This window comes from Artemia sp. Qi Xiang Cuo, chromosome 2 (assembly GCF_049724085.1).
Source record: "Artemia sp. Qi Xiang Cuo chromosome 2, ASM4972408v1, whole genome shotgun sequence".
NCBI lineage: Eukaryota > Metazoa > Arthropoda > Branchiopoda > Anostraca > Artemiidae > Artemia > Artemia sp. Qi Xiang Cuo.
In genome coordinates this window covers 28,729,930-28,746,147 of record NC_142795.1, presented here as the reverse complement: position 1 = coordinate 28,746,147, position 16,218 = coordinate 28,729,930, and the positions used below count along the sequence as shown (strand labels likewise).

Genomic DNA, 16,218 nt, shown 5'->3' with positions numbered 1-16,218 from the left:
TTGATATTGGTACATGAAACACTGTACATGGAACATCCGTTTGATGTTGAGTTTGATATTGGTACATGAAACACTGTAAAGGAACATCCGTTCTAGCCTGAACTAAGCCTGAAATCTAACCTGGTGCTTGGTAGACATGTCTTGCAGGGTTCGTCCCCCTCCACTACTAATCTTTCATGGCTTAGTTATAATAATTTCTAGAATAAATAATTATGACTATTAAGTATTACATAAGAATTACTGAATAGCTATAAAGTATAATTAGCAAAAAAGAAGAAAATTAAGACTAGTAAAAAGATTTATATGAGGCGTGTACTTTTGATTAAAACTTTAAAATAAATGACTAAAACAAAGCCCAATGGTTTTGCTTCAGTATCAAAACAAAAAATGGAAATGTGTATATTGGAATACATAAAGTTTTTTCTGTGCCGGAGTATCAGAGTACCAAAAATTAGACATAATTCATTATTAGTTAATCATCTACTTGTTCCTTAATCATGAAACGGGGACTAGAAAAGAAACAAATTTTCTTCGAATCATTTTTATGTTTCAAAGGCGTGATATTATATATCAAAGATGCTAATTATTGAAAAAAATGATATTGGCTTACTTTAATTTCATTCACAGGAACGACATTTCTGGCATTCGTTGTTTATTGGACTGTTGGATTAATTTACCTCTTCTTTGCGGTCCTTGAGCGTCCGAAAGCTTTAAAAGCGATAAAAATTCAACCTGGAACAAACGAGCCAGTGGAGCCCGACCGCCTGAGAAAGGTGACTTTCGGTAACTTTATCTTAGTGCACAAATGACGTTAATGCCTTCTTTAAGATTCCTAAGAAGATTGCCAAACATGGGACACAATCTCGATATGGGTACCTTAAATCATATGTAAAACATAACGGTATTTGCCCGGCACCTACATTTTTCAAAATGTTAATATTCAAGAGCAGAAGCACCTTGTGAAACAGAATGTTAACATTCAAGATACAAGATTTTCAGGGGCAAAGACTTTTTTTCAATGATGCAGAACAAAATAATCATTTGACACTAATATCTCAAAGCATTACATGATAAAAATTTTGCTATTTTGCAAAATTTCAAGGTGGATAGTAAGCAGGCTTTAAATACCGGATTTCATTAAGAAGAACAGGATCTATGTCATATAGAGTGACATTGAACTTAAAATACTGTTAAAAGTGAGGAAATATTAAAATTTATGTACTCAATTCTCCAAAATCATGGGAAGTAAGATTTTACGACAAACCTTAATAATTTTGATAAGTTTCCTACCAAGTGAAATATTTTAGTTTCAATATTAAGCATTTTAGGATGTCACGGGAGGTAGTGAATTCTTAATGAGCAGAGGAAAAACTTTATTGTGTAGTAGAATAGCATTCACAAATGTTATAGTTATGCAACGTCATTTCAATGGAATTCCAGTAGCCTATTGGGCTCCTTTGTGCCTCAGCCCCAGTTTAACTCAACCCAGTTCAACTCAAATCATTTAGCTCCACATTTCTCTAACTCTAATCCCATTCAGCTCAACCCCGGTTTAGCTTAAATTCCTTTTTAACTCAGCCCCATTGTACTGAACCGCAATACAACTTAACCTCCTATTAACTCACTTCTATTTAACTTAATCCCAATTCAATTCAACCTCCATTTAACTCAGACTTGATCCAAATCAAACCCTGCAACAGGTTAGGTTGAATGATGTTAAGTTGAATGTGAGTGAAATGAATAAGGCTTTAATTGGCATGGTGTTGAATTGAATGGGGCTTGAGCTGAATGGGGGTTAAGTTGCATGGGGATTAAGTTCAACAGAAATGAGTTCGATGGGGGTTGAGTTCGATGGGTGTTGAATTAAGGAGAATGAGTTAAACAGGGGTTGATTCGAAAGAAGGTTGAGCTAAACGGGTTGGGTTGAGCAGCCTTTAGTTACACGGACACTGCCTGTTTGTTACCTATTTAAATGTCATCAAGCTCTTTCATTAATAAGAATTTGAGGTAATTTTAAAGTAAATTAACGGAATAGCATTGAATTATTAAAGAGCAAAACATTAATCACCTTATTTTAAATTTTTGATTGGGTTTCTCATGTATAACAGATAAAAAGTTTATGAAGGTCTTATTCGTTCGCAAATACTGCACTCTAATGAGCTTTTAAATTCATTCATAGGTTGAAAACCTGTGTATAGTAAGAAACAAATCTTAGGGAAAACTGCCGGCCCTTCAACGCTTCATTCCCCTGATGCAATACATGGCACTTGATCAAAACTTCAAAACGCCTCAGTTCAACGCACACTCCAGCATTGACTACCACCAAATCCACACACATAGACATGTTGCACCTCTTCAGCTCATGCCCATTCAGGGACGTTTTACAGAATGGTTCTAAATGATTATTTGGTAGTCTTAAAGTCACAGAATGAAGAAAAATTGTCTAGGTGGACCGATTAAAAGGAATGTTGGAGTGCATGTAACCCCATATTTTGTCTCCAACGACATTAGTTTTAAAATCACTGTATGATGCTGGTTCAAACAAGAAGAAAATGCCGCAGGCCCCATTTCGTCCTCCGATCATGCAGACTGAGAATGCTTGTCTAATTCTAGTACGAAAAAGTTAAAGCATACCTATGTTTGTTCTAGAAGTTGGTGACATAAGGAGTGGGACGAAAACGGAAGGCCTCAGGCCCATTTGAGTTCACCAATCATATCAGTTGAATTTCCTTCCATGATTCTTGCTACAACAAGATGCAACATGCATTCATTTTTCTCGAGAAGTTGATGATGGTAGGCTCACTTTCTAGCTCTAGGTTGTTTTACGACGAATCAGTTTGTGGCTCGCTTTTAAAATCAGTCGTTTCAATTTTTTCCGGTATGCATCACAACAAATTAGCTGTAAGGCCCTAGAAAATTTTAACTGGTGTACGTCATGAACGAGTTGCCTTAGTAGTGAGATAGCTTTTAAAGTTTTGGAGGCAAATGCACTACCATTCTGTGGCTCTTTCCCAAATGTAGAAAACAAAATAGCTAGCCTAAAAGAATCACAAGGGGAAACAGCTTGTTAAAGTAGATGGCAGCTCTCTTGGATTCGTCTGAAAATGCTCTATTTTTGTATCTCAAAGTTTTTCTTTTTAATATTTCTAGAGGCTAGAGAACTGTGGCTGGAGATTAGCACTGGGGGTAGAGAACCTACTTTCATCTTCAGCTCTTTCATAGTTCTATCTAAATTTAATGTAAAACTGTCAACTGTTAGCTTGCCAGCTTGAACGAAGCCTTAGTTGTTTTTTTTTTTCTTAGGCAGAAAAATGCTTTTTAAAAACAGAGAATTTTGCAACTAATCTGAAGCTACTATTTTGACTTATACTTCATGTAATGAATAGAATCAAACCGGTTATTGTTTCCTTTTCGTACTCCTGAAAAAAAAAATCAATCCTGTTTCTTTCTTCTCTGTGTTTGATCTAAGACTCCCTGCTTATTTGTAATGTCATTCGTCCCTATTTCTCTATTATTTCTTCACTTTACTACCTATGTATCTTACCTCTTACTCGATATTCTATAGCTTTCAATTTTTATAATACCCCACATACATAATTTTTTGTCTCCTAGTATATTTTATCTGCCTTTTTCCTAAAATCTTTTTTTCATTCGTACGATTCTCCATCCATTACTTTACCATACAACAATTTCAAAATTCTCATTTTAGCTACTCACGGCGGCAAGGGGCTGCTCCCATTCATTAGGCCTATAACATATAACAGTAAAATACAAATTTACAATGTATATACGTTTTTATACTTTAAAATACATTCCCTTTTCTTTGAAAACTTTAATACACTTTTCACTATATTTACATACATAAAAAAAATCAAAAATATAACACCTTTTTTTTTAATACATCACATTTCAATACAATCTACTCTTTCTGGGCCTTGCGTTATTGGGTAGCTACAACAGTCGTTAAAACAAAACCACCAAAAATCAAATATTTTACAATCCAGACGAATCGTATCCCCCTCAACATATAAAAAAATTCCACTAATTTAAAATAAATTCCAAACAATCATTTAAAAAAATTAAATCAAATCTAAAATCCACAATCTAAAAATTCATACAAATCCTATACTATTTCTACATACTAACTACTAAAAATATATTCAATCTTTTTTTTCCATTTGTTGAGTTTAAGGGCTTTTCTGTGATTTCGTCATTCTATAGCATTTTTCTATAAATAAATTTATATTTGCAAAAGCCTTTTTTTACAACACATCGTTGCCCACCAAGACACAAAAACTATTCCCTTCTACTTTATACCAAACACGTCCTCAATTTTCTTACACTTCATAATCCTTATCCTTTTCCATTCTGTTTCCACACGATTTATCACATCATAATCTTGATGCTTTTCTTTTCGATTCCACGTGTAATAACGAAAAGCGATACTACGTACACTATTGTCCTAATATAGGCCTCATCATGTACTTTTAGGTATACAGATTTCTCTAAATAAACTTCCTCTTTTTTACCTGTAACACTTGCCAACAAATTCCACAGTCCTGCTACATTTGTTTCTTGTTTTTCACATTCTAACATTACGTGACAAAGATAGATCGATAGATTTTATTTCGTAAAAACATAATCAAACACAAATAATTAAATAGAGCCAACAGGGAGCTAAGCTCGAAAGGAAGGCTAACAATTATTATTACAATGAGTTCAAGTACACCAAAAATAAAGATAAAGAAGATAAACCAAACACGTCTTAACATATAGAAGAAGGGCAAAGGAGGCTACCCCAGCACGGCAAAATCTAAAGTAATGCTAAAAAACAAATTATCAAGAAGAATCACCCCGTCATCAAAGGTTAATAATCTATTCTACTAATCTAGTCTTTAAAAGTGATCGGCTATTAAGATTTTTGAATTTACTATTTAATTTTAGCCTATTTGCTATAGAAGGGATTTGGTATCTTATTGAAAATTTATCTCTTTCACAAATAATCAAAGGGATTCTATACGCTCCAAAACGAGCCGACGAAGAAGCGAGTAGGCGAATAGGGGTAACAAGATATTACGTGTCTAGTTTTTTCTCGCATAGCTTACAAAGCCCATTACTACCACTCATATTCATCTTTAATTTTGACTCTTATGTGGGTAATCAATTATGCATAAAGAAAAACATATGTTCTTTAACTTTTGGCGGCAACAGGCAACTTTCTAGGAGTATGAAACTTTGGTCCACCTCACTATAACTACCATTTTCAATTATTTTTAGTAGAGGAAGCTGCTTCTTTTTTTCATAATATTCCTTAAGTTTTCTTTGTCAATTTTCCGACTTATCTCAAGCGACATTTCTATTTTTTCTATTTCATAAATCCCTTCGAATGCTTGATTAAATTTTGGAGGATATTTCTTTTCTTTTCTGTTCCATGTTTCATACGAAGCACTTGTTGGTGATTCGTTTTTCCTCATCACTTGTTCTAACATTGTCCTATTGGAAAGTTCTTTCATCTTGCATTCCAGATGTATGACCTAAAGGCCTCCATGATTTCTATATATAAACATATTGTCTGTTTTCAATTTAGGTGGATATTTTTCATTCCATATGTCCTGGTAAATTGCACACACAATCTGCTTTAGGTGTGTCTTTTTGGATTGTGAAACAAAGGACAGACACCATAAAACTGGGCAAGCATTACAAGATGCATTACTACTACTACTATTAACAACTCACTGTAGCACCAAGCCGCCTGAGGTTAACACAGCTACACACGGTCCTCCTCCATCCCAATCCATCCAGAGCCTCCCTCTTTATGCACTCCAAAAAAATTCCTATTTCTTTTACATCTTTCCTTACGAAATCCTCCCATCTCATTCGGGGACGACCTGCATTGGCCCTAAACGGTTGGCCAACAGGGACAATCTTTGGCAATCTGTCACCCTTAATCCACAAATTGTGTCGTACCCATCTCATCCTTTCTCTCATTATAGCCCTAGAAAGCGGGATTGAACTATATTTGTGGTACAGCTTTGTATTTGGGATATCGTCAGTCAGTCGAATACCTATGTGGTATCTTTTTTCTTTTTTTTTTCTTTTTTTTTTGTTAATCCCACATACAAAGCTGTACCAAAAATATAGTTCAATCCCGCTTTCTAGGGCTATATGAAAGAGAGAGACAGAGAGAGAGAGAGAGAGAGAGAGAGAGAGAGAGAGAGAGAGAGAGAGAGAGAGAGAGAGAGAGAGAGAGAGAGAGAGAGAGAGAGAGAGAGAGAGAGAGAGAGAGAGAGAGAGAGATAGAGAGAGAGAGAGAAAGAGAGAGAGAGAGAGAGTATGTTGTTGCCAAACGTAATAAATAAAAATAATGGTTTCTATCTGTTTCTTTTTTTTAGGTCATCAAGCAAGTGCTGTTCAATCAAATAGTAGTGACGTTACCACTCACATACTTCTCTCATGTGAATTTCAAACATAGAGAGTTACCTCCGATCTTTAAGCTGCCAGATTTTACAACATTTGTCGTCCATTTAGTCTTGATAAGTCTCATTGAAGAGATCGTGTTTTACTATTCTCACAGGTACTGGTATAGAAAATCAACCAAACAAAAAATAAATAAATAATATAAAATAAAATTCTAGCCAGAGCTAGAAAGAAGGACTTCGCAAATTTCTTATAAATGAATTGTCAGTTCTAAAGTGGAACTGGCAAAGAATAACTAAGACTCTGAAAATCAGGAAGAAAAAAAGAAAAACAATATTAACCCAATGACCTTACCTTAGCTCCATATGTGCCTCCTGAGGCACCTGAGGCATCAAGGAGAAGTCACCAATGATCTCTGCCAAACCCAATGAAGCTGACAAACTTAAAAAAGATCGTGGATTTTTCACCTGTAAAGGCAATAAAGCGCCCTCAGTGCATAGTAACCCATGATAGTGAAAATTTTAAAATAAGGTTGGATTTATGAGGTAAACATCCACCAGCTAAGAACCAAAAAGAACAACAAACAAATGAAGGAAATTACAAAATAAAAGCAGAACGAAGATAAGAAAAAAAAATCAAACATACAGCTATTTCCTATCCCAATATATGTCCTATCCAACTTGGAACATAACTAAAATCAATAAAAATTTCCATTTAAAAAAACTAAAAAATCACATTTAAGTGGCGAAATATTTTTGGAGTAGCATTGACTGACTTTGTTCCTTTATTTTGAGTTGAATCACATGTATTTTTTTTGTGTAGCAAATTATTTGAAACTCATTTTCTGAAGGCTGTCATATTTTTATAAGTAGGTGGCCTGTATCTACATTTATTACATTTCTGAAAGAAAAAATCATTGCTAAATTATTAAATTTTCAATTTGTTTTCTTCCTTTGAAGTCTGTACTGTTTCTGGATATTTAGGATTTTTCTTTCCGTTTATTCTAAAAATTAATTTAAAAAACTGTTTCCACAAAATAAGTTTTTCAAAGAAAAGTAAAAAAATCCATTAACCAAAAAATGAGCAAAAATAAAATCAAATAATCTACCAAGCGTGAAACTACCACAAATCAGCATTGATAAATAAATGAAACACAAAACGAACAGAAATTAAAATAAATACTGAGTAAAACCGAGTCAAACTCAAAACGAGAAGAAATTAAATTAAGATGGGCTCAAAACCCCTATGCCTTCCCAAGGCCGGAACAAAATTTGCGCTTTACTGAAAAAAATATAAATGTTTTTACGTTTATAACTTTAATAAATCAAATAATATTAACATTTTGATTACTAAATTTCAGTATATGTATATTAAACTGACACTGCATATTCATTTGTATTTTTTTCAGTAAAGTGCAAATTTTGTTCTGGCCTTGGGAAGACATAGGGGTTTTGAGCCCAACTTATGTTAACTTCTGCTCGTTTTGAGTTTGACTGAAAAACATATGATGCATATTATGATGCATATAAATTTTCATGATAGCACAGTCTATAAAAGTCTTACCACTTTAATAAGCTGCTGTGAATATTCCGTGTGATTTCAGTTGCTAACAATGTTAGAAATTTAACAATGTCTGTATATAGTGCTTTGATTGTAGCGAACTAGTTGACTTATTTACGCTCCTGTTTGTATAGCAGATTCTGCATATGCTCATATAACTGATATAGCCAGCATGTCTTTATGATTGGCCAGCAGCATAAGAAACTTTAAATTTAAAATTTTTCCTCTTCTGGTGTCGCTCCCGCGATCTTATTATTTTTACACATCAGTATGGGCTGCACTGATCCTTCATTGAAGCCGGTGTCAAATTTTTGGCAACTTGATAGCAAATTAAAGATTACTTAATAGTTTGGCTAGGTATAATGAAGACAACTGCACTTTTTCAGTAAAAATTCAGACTTAGTCTGAGCGAAATTGAAAAGTTAACGAACGTAGTTGTATAGAATCATCAAGCAAGTGCTTAGTACTTATAGTCATGAGGTATTCGTAATCAGCCCCAATCAGCTTGATATAGCCCCAAAACTCTATAATTTTACCCCTGAGATCACGGTTGCATTCCGAAAATTAGGCCCTACAACGGGCCAAAAAACTTGATATTTAGTCAGCCGGAGACTTGTATCTGCAAGTTCTTCAGCCCAATACACAAGGAATAAATGAAAATAAAAATATGGCTCACTCAAAAATTAACCAAAGAAAAAGGGCCTAAAAATTTCTTCCCGACCAGATTGAAACTTATATCAGTAAGTCTCTGGGTAAAATGAACCCCAATCCACAGACAAAAAATGAAAACTTTCAGATCGCCTGAAAATTGGGTGAAAAACCTTTTTTTTTCCAATCAGAAAGGATCAATCCAGATTAAAAGGAATTGCTGAACTTAGAACGTATCTGATTACCCTACAACAAAAGAGAATAAGGCACCTGAAGAATGGTAACAAATTTCGTGCCTCGTATCGGCTTGAAAATTTCATTCTCATTTCCCTGGGCCAAGTGTATCCCGAATGTAGAAAAGTTTGAAACTAATTTTGGCTTTGAAAGGGGGCTCCAGAATTATTTTTTTTGTCTTTAATCGACATGAAACTTAAATGGACTGTAAACAAGGTCAGCTAGACCTCATTGAAGACAAAATATTTTGGAAACCAACTTTGATTTCCATCTTTGACGCCTGAAACCGGGCCAATTTTTTTTGGGGTTGGATTAAATTTACAGGGTATGATAGACTAGAAGAAAGGACTTACACATGAACTAATGTTTGAAATTTGAAAAAGAATTGATTTTCACAACTTGTGACGCAAGAACATCCAAAAATTGTTTTTCAAAATCCACTCGAAACTTCCTAGGCAGGTAGAGACACCAGGGGCCTTAAAGGAAGACTAATAATATAAAACAAAATTTGGTTTTATCGACTCTCGAAACACAAAAAAAGGATCCTTTGTATCTTTGATCTGCTTGTAATTTGGACTTTTTGACTGGACAAAACGTACCTAAGAAGACACAACTCCCTAAGAAGATGCCTAAAAAGACACTCTAAAAGGGACCTAAAATTGCTTTTCTTCAATCGGCTTGACACTGTTAGGTGACTGAATGTAGACGAAACCAGGGTATGAAAATGGGAATAATAAGTTTTGGATGAAAACTTTGGTTGTATCGCTACAGAACGAGTGAATTTAGAAAATATTATATGGCTAATCAGCGTGAAATTTAAGGGTCAAATAGACTGGGCCAGGGGGAAACACAATGAAGAAAACAAATTTTGGAAGTAAATCTGTTTCCATGATCCGTGGTGTCTGATTTTATTTGTATTTTGTTAAGACAAAAAGACAGATCTATTGCAATTGCCAGATTTATAGACTGGTATTTATTCTTAAAAAATCTGGTCTTCTTATCTTCACCATAGACAATCGAAGTTGAATAAAAGTATTTAAAAAAGATATAGTTATATATGTTAACAATTTGATCCTTATTATTCTAGATTGTTACATCACAAAGCGATTTACAAGCATATTCATAAACAGCATCATCAGTGGACTGCACCTATAGCAATAACAGCAATCTATTGCCACCCTGTTGAACATGTGCTATCAAACCTACTGCCACCATTCATTGGAATTCTATTGGTTGGTCCTCATATTGCAACACAGTGGGTATGGTTTACTATGGCACTTGTTCACACGTTGAATGACCACTCTGGCTACCATCTACCTTTGATTTCGACACCAGAAGCGCATGATTATCATCACATGAAGTAAGAACTGAACTTAACTGTTTGAGAATTTACTATCCTTTATGTACTCGGTACTCGAGCACGTGTGCCAGATCAAACATTTTGGTCTCCCCAAGTAACTGTCGGACAGAATAGAGGCAGTTAAAAAAAAAACCTCTAGAACTCATCCTCAATACGTTCTTTACATCTACCTTCTCCGCAGAGCTAATCTTTGCAGAAAGGAAAACGAAAATTGTCTGAATTTTACCAAGAACTGTATCCGTAGCTTCTGAGCAAACTCGATTTTCCCTATTCATTTTTATCCTCTTGGATCTCACCCCCTCGCTCAATCACAGCTGTATATCCTCATTGTTACGCCTCATCCATATCACCATTTATTTTTTTTTCTTTAGAAAATATTTTTTTTACAAGATGTGTGAAAACCTTGTTCTTCTTGTCACTGAAATTTTAAATGAGATACTCCAACCCCTTTTTTTGTGGTACCTTTTGATTATTAAATCATTATTAATATTAGAAATTTATGCAAACTTCGTTTTGTCTAATTCTAGCAAACCAGTTTGTATGTTATCTATTCTCATATTGGGAGTTATTTTGATTTGTATTAAAGTAATTCATCTTCATGGATTTTTCCTCAGACTTTTATATATTACTATTAATACATTTATATTTTTTTAGCTGTTTATTGTCCTTTAAATCACCTAAATCAAGAAACGAAACACGACCTTAAAACTCATACGGCACTTTCTTCTAGCAGAAAATTTTTCAAGTCAGAGGTCTATAATGATCTTCAATTATATTTAACTGACATTCAATCTGTTTTGATGAGCATAAAAAGAATTTGGGGTAAGAACACCAAAAATTGTACAAGCAACTGTTGGCTGGGTTCGCTTGAATTTAGCCTGCTAACCTAAAAATTAAACTACTAACAAGATATGGCAAAAACCCATGCCCCCCTCACTTCCACACTCAGAGATAAGACAAGACATGGACTTTGAAAAGGCAAGACTATGAGCCATGTTCTTACGCTGTAGAAACTTTGGCTAGCATCAAGTACCTCCTTTTGGTATAGGTGCTCATGACAAGAATTTAGTAACTCTCACTTTCTCTCCCCTCCTATGTCCAACAGCTTTCATATCTGGATCTAGAGCCTGTGGGCCTCGCTGTGAACAAGTTGGTAGAGATCAGATAGCCTCTTCCTGTGGCTGCCCTTATAAAAATAATTTAGAAACCCTTTTCCAGAAGAGAGGTAGGATGGGATTTAGTCCAAAAAAAAATCCACAACAATAAGATTAACTTTCATTTTTCACAGTTTTGCTAAAACCTTCAGAGTTATAATTGAGACCGGGTCACGAAGTCACACAATTTGGACAATTGTTTTTATTCTCCATCAATGACGAATGAGATCCAACAATCTGTTCTGGTTCACGACGGCAAGAAATTAGGAACTCTTGCCCCACAGGGACCACGAATAAGTGGACAGCCAACAGGCAAAACTACAACAGTTACTCTTACTTCTAACCTAGTTGATTTGACATTCGGAACCTTTTTCTAGCAGTTACCCTGGCGAAAAATTTCTATGTACCCCTTCTTTTTTCACGCCAAAAAGTTTAGATCAGGTATTGATTCGGAGAATACATAACTAGGACATGAAGTGTTACTTCCCACCAAGTTCTTTTGAGACCCAACAGCTTCTTCTGGTTACGTCGTGATGAAGACTTATGGGACATCCCTCCTCGTTCTGGCTCGGACACATTGTGTTCAGGTGCCAAAAACGCACAATTATGCCTTTCACTCCCAACCAGGTTTGGCAAATATCCAATAATCTTTTCTGGTAGGTGTCTTGATGACAAGATTCTAAAAATACCCCTTTTCACTCTCCTCGGTTATGAAATCGGGTCATGATCATCAGAATGATACCTAGGAAACGAGCTCTTACTTTCCACCAAGTGGGGTTAAGATCTGTTATTCCCTTTTGGTAGATATCCTACTGGAAATCATTTAGAGTATAGAATAGAGTATAGAAAATAAAGAGTAATGACCGGGCCTGGACCTCATAAAAAAGTAAAACCTAGAAATAAGCCATTATGTTCTAAACAGTTTATTCGAAATTTTTGTACCGAATCGGGACTTAACTCGCAATTGTAGCAACTCAGTCAACAACTTAAACTTGGCTGGATTTTGCACAAGCATTGAACACCCTTGCATGATTCCAGTTTAAGCAGGTTGTAACATGCCTAACTTTCTAATAAGAAATTGGAGGCTGAGAAGGGGGTGGGGGGGGGGTGGTGGAGTTATTATAAGTGAAATTTGTAGTTCCAATCATACAGATTTAAATTTTTCTATGATTTTGGTTTTAACAGGGTAAAACATGATCAACTTTTCTACTAAAATGTATTTGAGAGAATGGGTCAATGGTACAATTTGGAATGCTAGTCACTGGAGCATCATGGGTCATGTGTCCTCTGGGAGCACATTTCTTTTTACTCTTTGACAATTTTGAGTGAAATTACTGTCTCAAAATTGTGAACTAATGACATTGAAGGCTAAGGGAGTGTCCAGGGTAAAGGGCATCAAAATTGGCTGGTTTCCAACTGATCACTTTCGATCAAAAACAGAGATTATAAAGTTCAATTTTCGAACAAATGAGGGAATGGGATACAAAGTAAGCTATGGGAGACACGTTTTCCTTTACTGATCAACCACTCCGTTGCTTTTCGGCGGCCCTGGGACATAATTTGGTCACACTTATGGTTAAAATAAAAATTGTGGACGGCTACAGCGTTGATTATTTATCCAGCTCGTAATATATTGGATTGAATAATGCTCAACTTTTAAGTATAAAATTTATGATTTGTCAGTCAGAGCAAACATTTAGGCACAACTTTTTGAAACTAGGAAAAATGAAAACTTAGAATAACAATTTCCCAACATGTAAGATGCAGCTGGCAAACGATACAAAGATATATTACTAATAGGCAATAGTCACAAACAAATTAATTTTGATTTAACCAATTCTTTGAATTTCAATTTTCTGCGTCACTGCAAGGGCGTTAAAACCGAGAAAAATAAATAACTATCATTCATGTATCTTAGGCAATTCTCAGGATTTCATTCTTTCGCTCCCCCGCAAGAGCATTAAAATCAAAGAAAAAGAAATGCTATTCATGTATCTTAGGTTTTTATCAACAGATATGATTTTGTTTCCTTGGGATGCAACCACATATGTACACACAGGCAGATGCAAGTGACGGTTACACGCACAGTTTAACATAAAGCAAACTGAAAAGACAATTTATCACACCTTTAGATGACGAAACAACTTTGCATTCCAAATTTGACAGATATGTTGCAGTTACGCGCGGTTACGCTAATGCAATTTGCACTCTCAAAAACACAATCAAAACATTGAACAATCTCAAAAACAAACAAAGGAAGAACTTGAGATACAAAGCATAGTTAAGATATGAACCACTTAATTTACTATCTCGAAAAGACAGTTTCTTATAATAGATAAATTAATGCTACATCGCATAGAACAAGATCGGAACGGTTCAAACCTTAGTTGTACCATAGTTGTTTACAAACGGGCAGTGTTTGCTCATCATAGCAATTAATTTGCCAACTTCAGTTATTTTATTTGCTTTGACAAGCAATTAATAGAGACAAGAAATTCAACTTTTATCGACCAACAGCGATTTTTTCTGACAATTTATTGTAAAAAAAACAAGGGCCCCAGAAGGAATAAGTTTTTCGAAGAAAAAATCCACTGACTGAAAAATCCTTTGTGAACACAAAAGCAAATAAAACTGCTTTTTCATATAATTTACGAATATAGTCGTTGCAGCAGTTTTTTTCTTAAAGGAACCAAGGGTAAAGATTCAGTTCTTTTTTCTTCTTCCTGAACTTTTTCTTACTCCTCTATGTTCAGTTTGGTTCTGTGGTGTTCTCTATGTTCAGTTTGGTCCTCCATGTTCAGTTAGGTTCTGTGATGCAAGCTTGAGATTTTGATTCTCGCTGGTGTTCATTCGTTGGCGTCACGTTACCTACTATAATGGCTTTCATTTTTGTATTCATTATACATAGCTTCAATAAACTCTCTTTTGAGTTTGTTCACATGAGGATTATTTAAATTTTATTTTAGAGCCCCCCTCCCTCACCTAGGAAGAGAGAAGGGGTAAAATCTCACTGGTATATAGTAAAGCATGCAAGCTTTAGCAGAGAAATGAAAAAAAATAGGAGATTTGGAACATAGGTGGCGCTTGAGGACATTCTGGAAATTTTATAGTGAAGGGATTTTAGGGTTCAGCTAAGAAAATGATCTCTTTAGCCAGTAAATGTTACAACATGTATTTAAAATCACATAAAACCATCGTTTTACACTGTCTGTGCTAGAAAGCATATTATACCGAAGACGTAGAAAGTAGAACCAGAAAGACAAACGATGTTTGGCTCAAGTAAGGAAAGTATGGGAGCGCCGAAGGATCTATGTTTTGCATCTTCCACCTGATAGTACCCCTCTTGCTGTAGTGCACTTGTTTTTTAAATTACCTGCACAGATGAAAAAAAAAATACCTGGCAATGATGAAATAAGAATGCAGCCATGGCAACCAAAGACTAAGAGAAATTGTGTTTGAATAGTTTTACAATTCGATAATCGGAGGGTGGTTTATAATTCGAAAACTTCGCATGATCGGTCATCAAAAGCGATGAACTATGCAAAAACATAATATAATTCAAGTATTAATAGAGCAAGGTCCAAATTTTCTCGGATTCAAGACAAATTTGGGTTGAAATGAGTGTCTTTTTTTTTGTTTTAAACGCAGAACTGCAATATCTTTACTTCATTAGCTTTACTTAAGGGATATTTGAATAAAAATTAAAAAAGACTGAATTTAAGGTTGTACTACAGCTATTGACGAATCTTGCTTGTCTCACCAATTCTTTCAGTGTGAACATTTAGCTATACATTTAAGTTTACGTTTCTTAATACATAAAAAGATACTAAATCACGGTACATGGAGGGAAAAAAGGCGGAACATAGACCGTAAGTTGATGAACGTACGTAGCCTTAATATCATACGTCGGACGTGCCTGAATTGCGGTCCATATCACTTTTAGTGAGACACCTCAATTAATTCTTTCTTATTTCCAGGTTTACACAATGTTTTGGGGTTTTTGGAATTTTGGACTACATTCATGGCACAGACATACAGTATCGACAATCACCTTATTATAAACGTAGATTCAAATTATCTGATTTGATGTCAAAAGCATCTTCTGGCAAAGATAAGGAGTAAAATTACGATATTATCTAACCTACTGCACTAGGCTACTGGGTTGATTGCTTAGTTCCTAGTTTTTTTTGCATTGTAAGTTAAGCTTTAATAAAGAATTGCACAATCTTCCGCTTCTTAGCATTAATTTGCCTTTAAGACAAAAACCTATAGGGAAGAATTTCGAAATCCTGCTAAAATTTGAATAAATCGGGTTTGTATGATAGTAAACACGTATCATATATCCATCCATCCGTCTATTAATTAACGAAGATTCTTGACTGCAGAATCTTTATATATATATATGTATATATATATATATATATATATATATATATATATATATATATATATATATATATATATATATATATATAAAAAAAAAATATATATATATATATATATATATATATATATATATATATATATATATATATATATATATATATATATATATATATATATATATATATATATATATATATATTAAACTATGAAATTTTGCTGTGTATCATTTTGATACATTTCTTCCCTGCTACCCCACCTGCATAACTACTACCCTCCATCATATCAAACCAGTCAAAACGACCTCAAAAATCTAACCCGTCTACCCCCGTTCCAGCCCTCAAAATGAAATTACCCATCTTTTAATAAATACCCTTTTACTTTCCTCTTACAATCTAAAAGATGTTCAGCCACTCTGATGCTCATCGGTAACAAATTCTGCACGAATGTTTCAAGAATCCT

At 34.5% G+C, this 16,218-nt stretch overlaps 1 protein-coding gene across 1 annotated transcript in view; it reads left to right on the top strand.

Moving 5' to 3' along the window:
• Positions 1–15,600, top strand: part of LOC148955098 (fatty acid hydroxylase domain-containing protein 2-like) — a 28,857-nt gene extending 13,257 nt beyond the window's left edge. Inside the window, exons 3-6 of the mRNA XM_089100316.1 lie at positions 628–773; positions 6,393–6,574; positions 9,947–10,219; positions 15,351–15,600. Coding sequence (XP_088956442.1) covers positions 628–773; positions 6,393–6,574; positions 9,947–10,219; positions 15,351–15,495 — 746 coding nt within the window. The 3' untranslated portion in view covers positions 15,496–15,600. The remainder of the gene's footprint in view (positions 1–627; positions 774–6,392; positions 6,575–9,946; positions 10,220–15,350) is intronic.
• Positions 15,601–16,218: the final 618 nt, after the last annotated feature.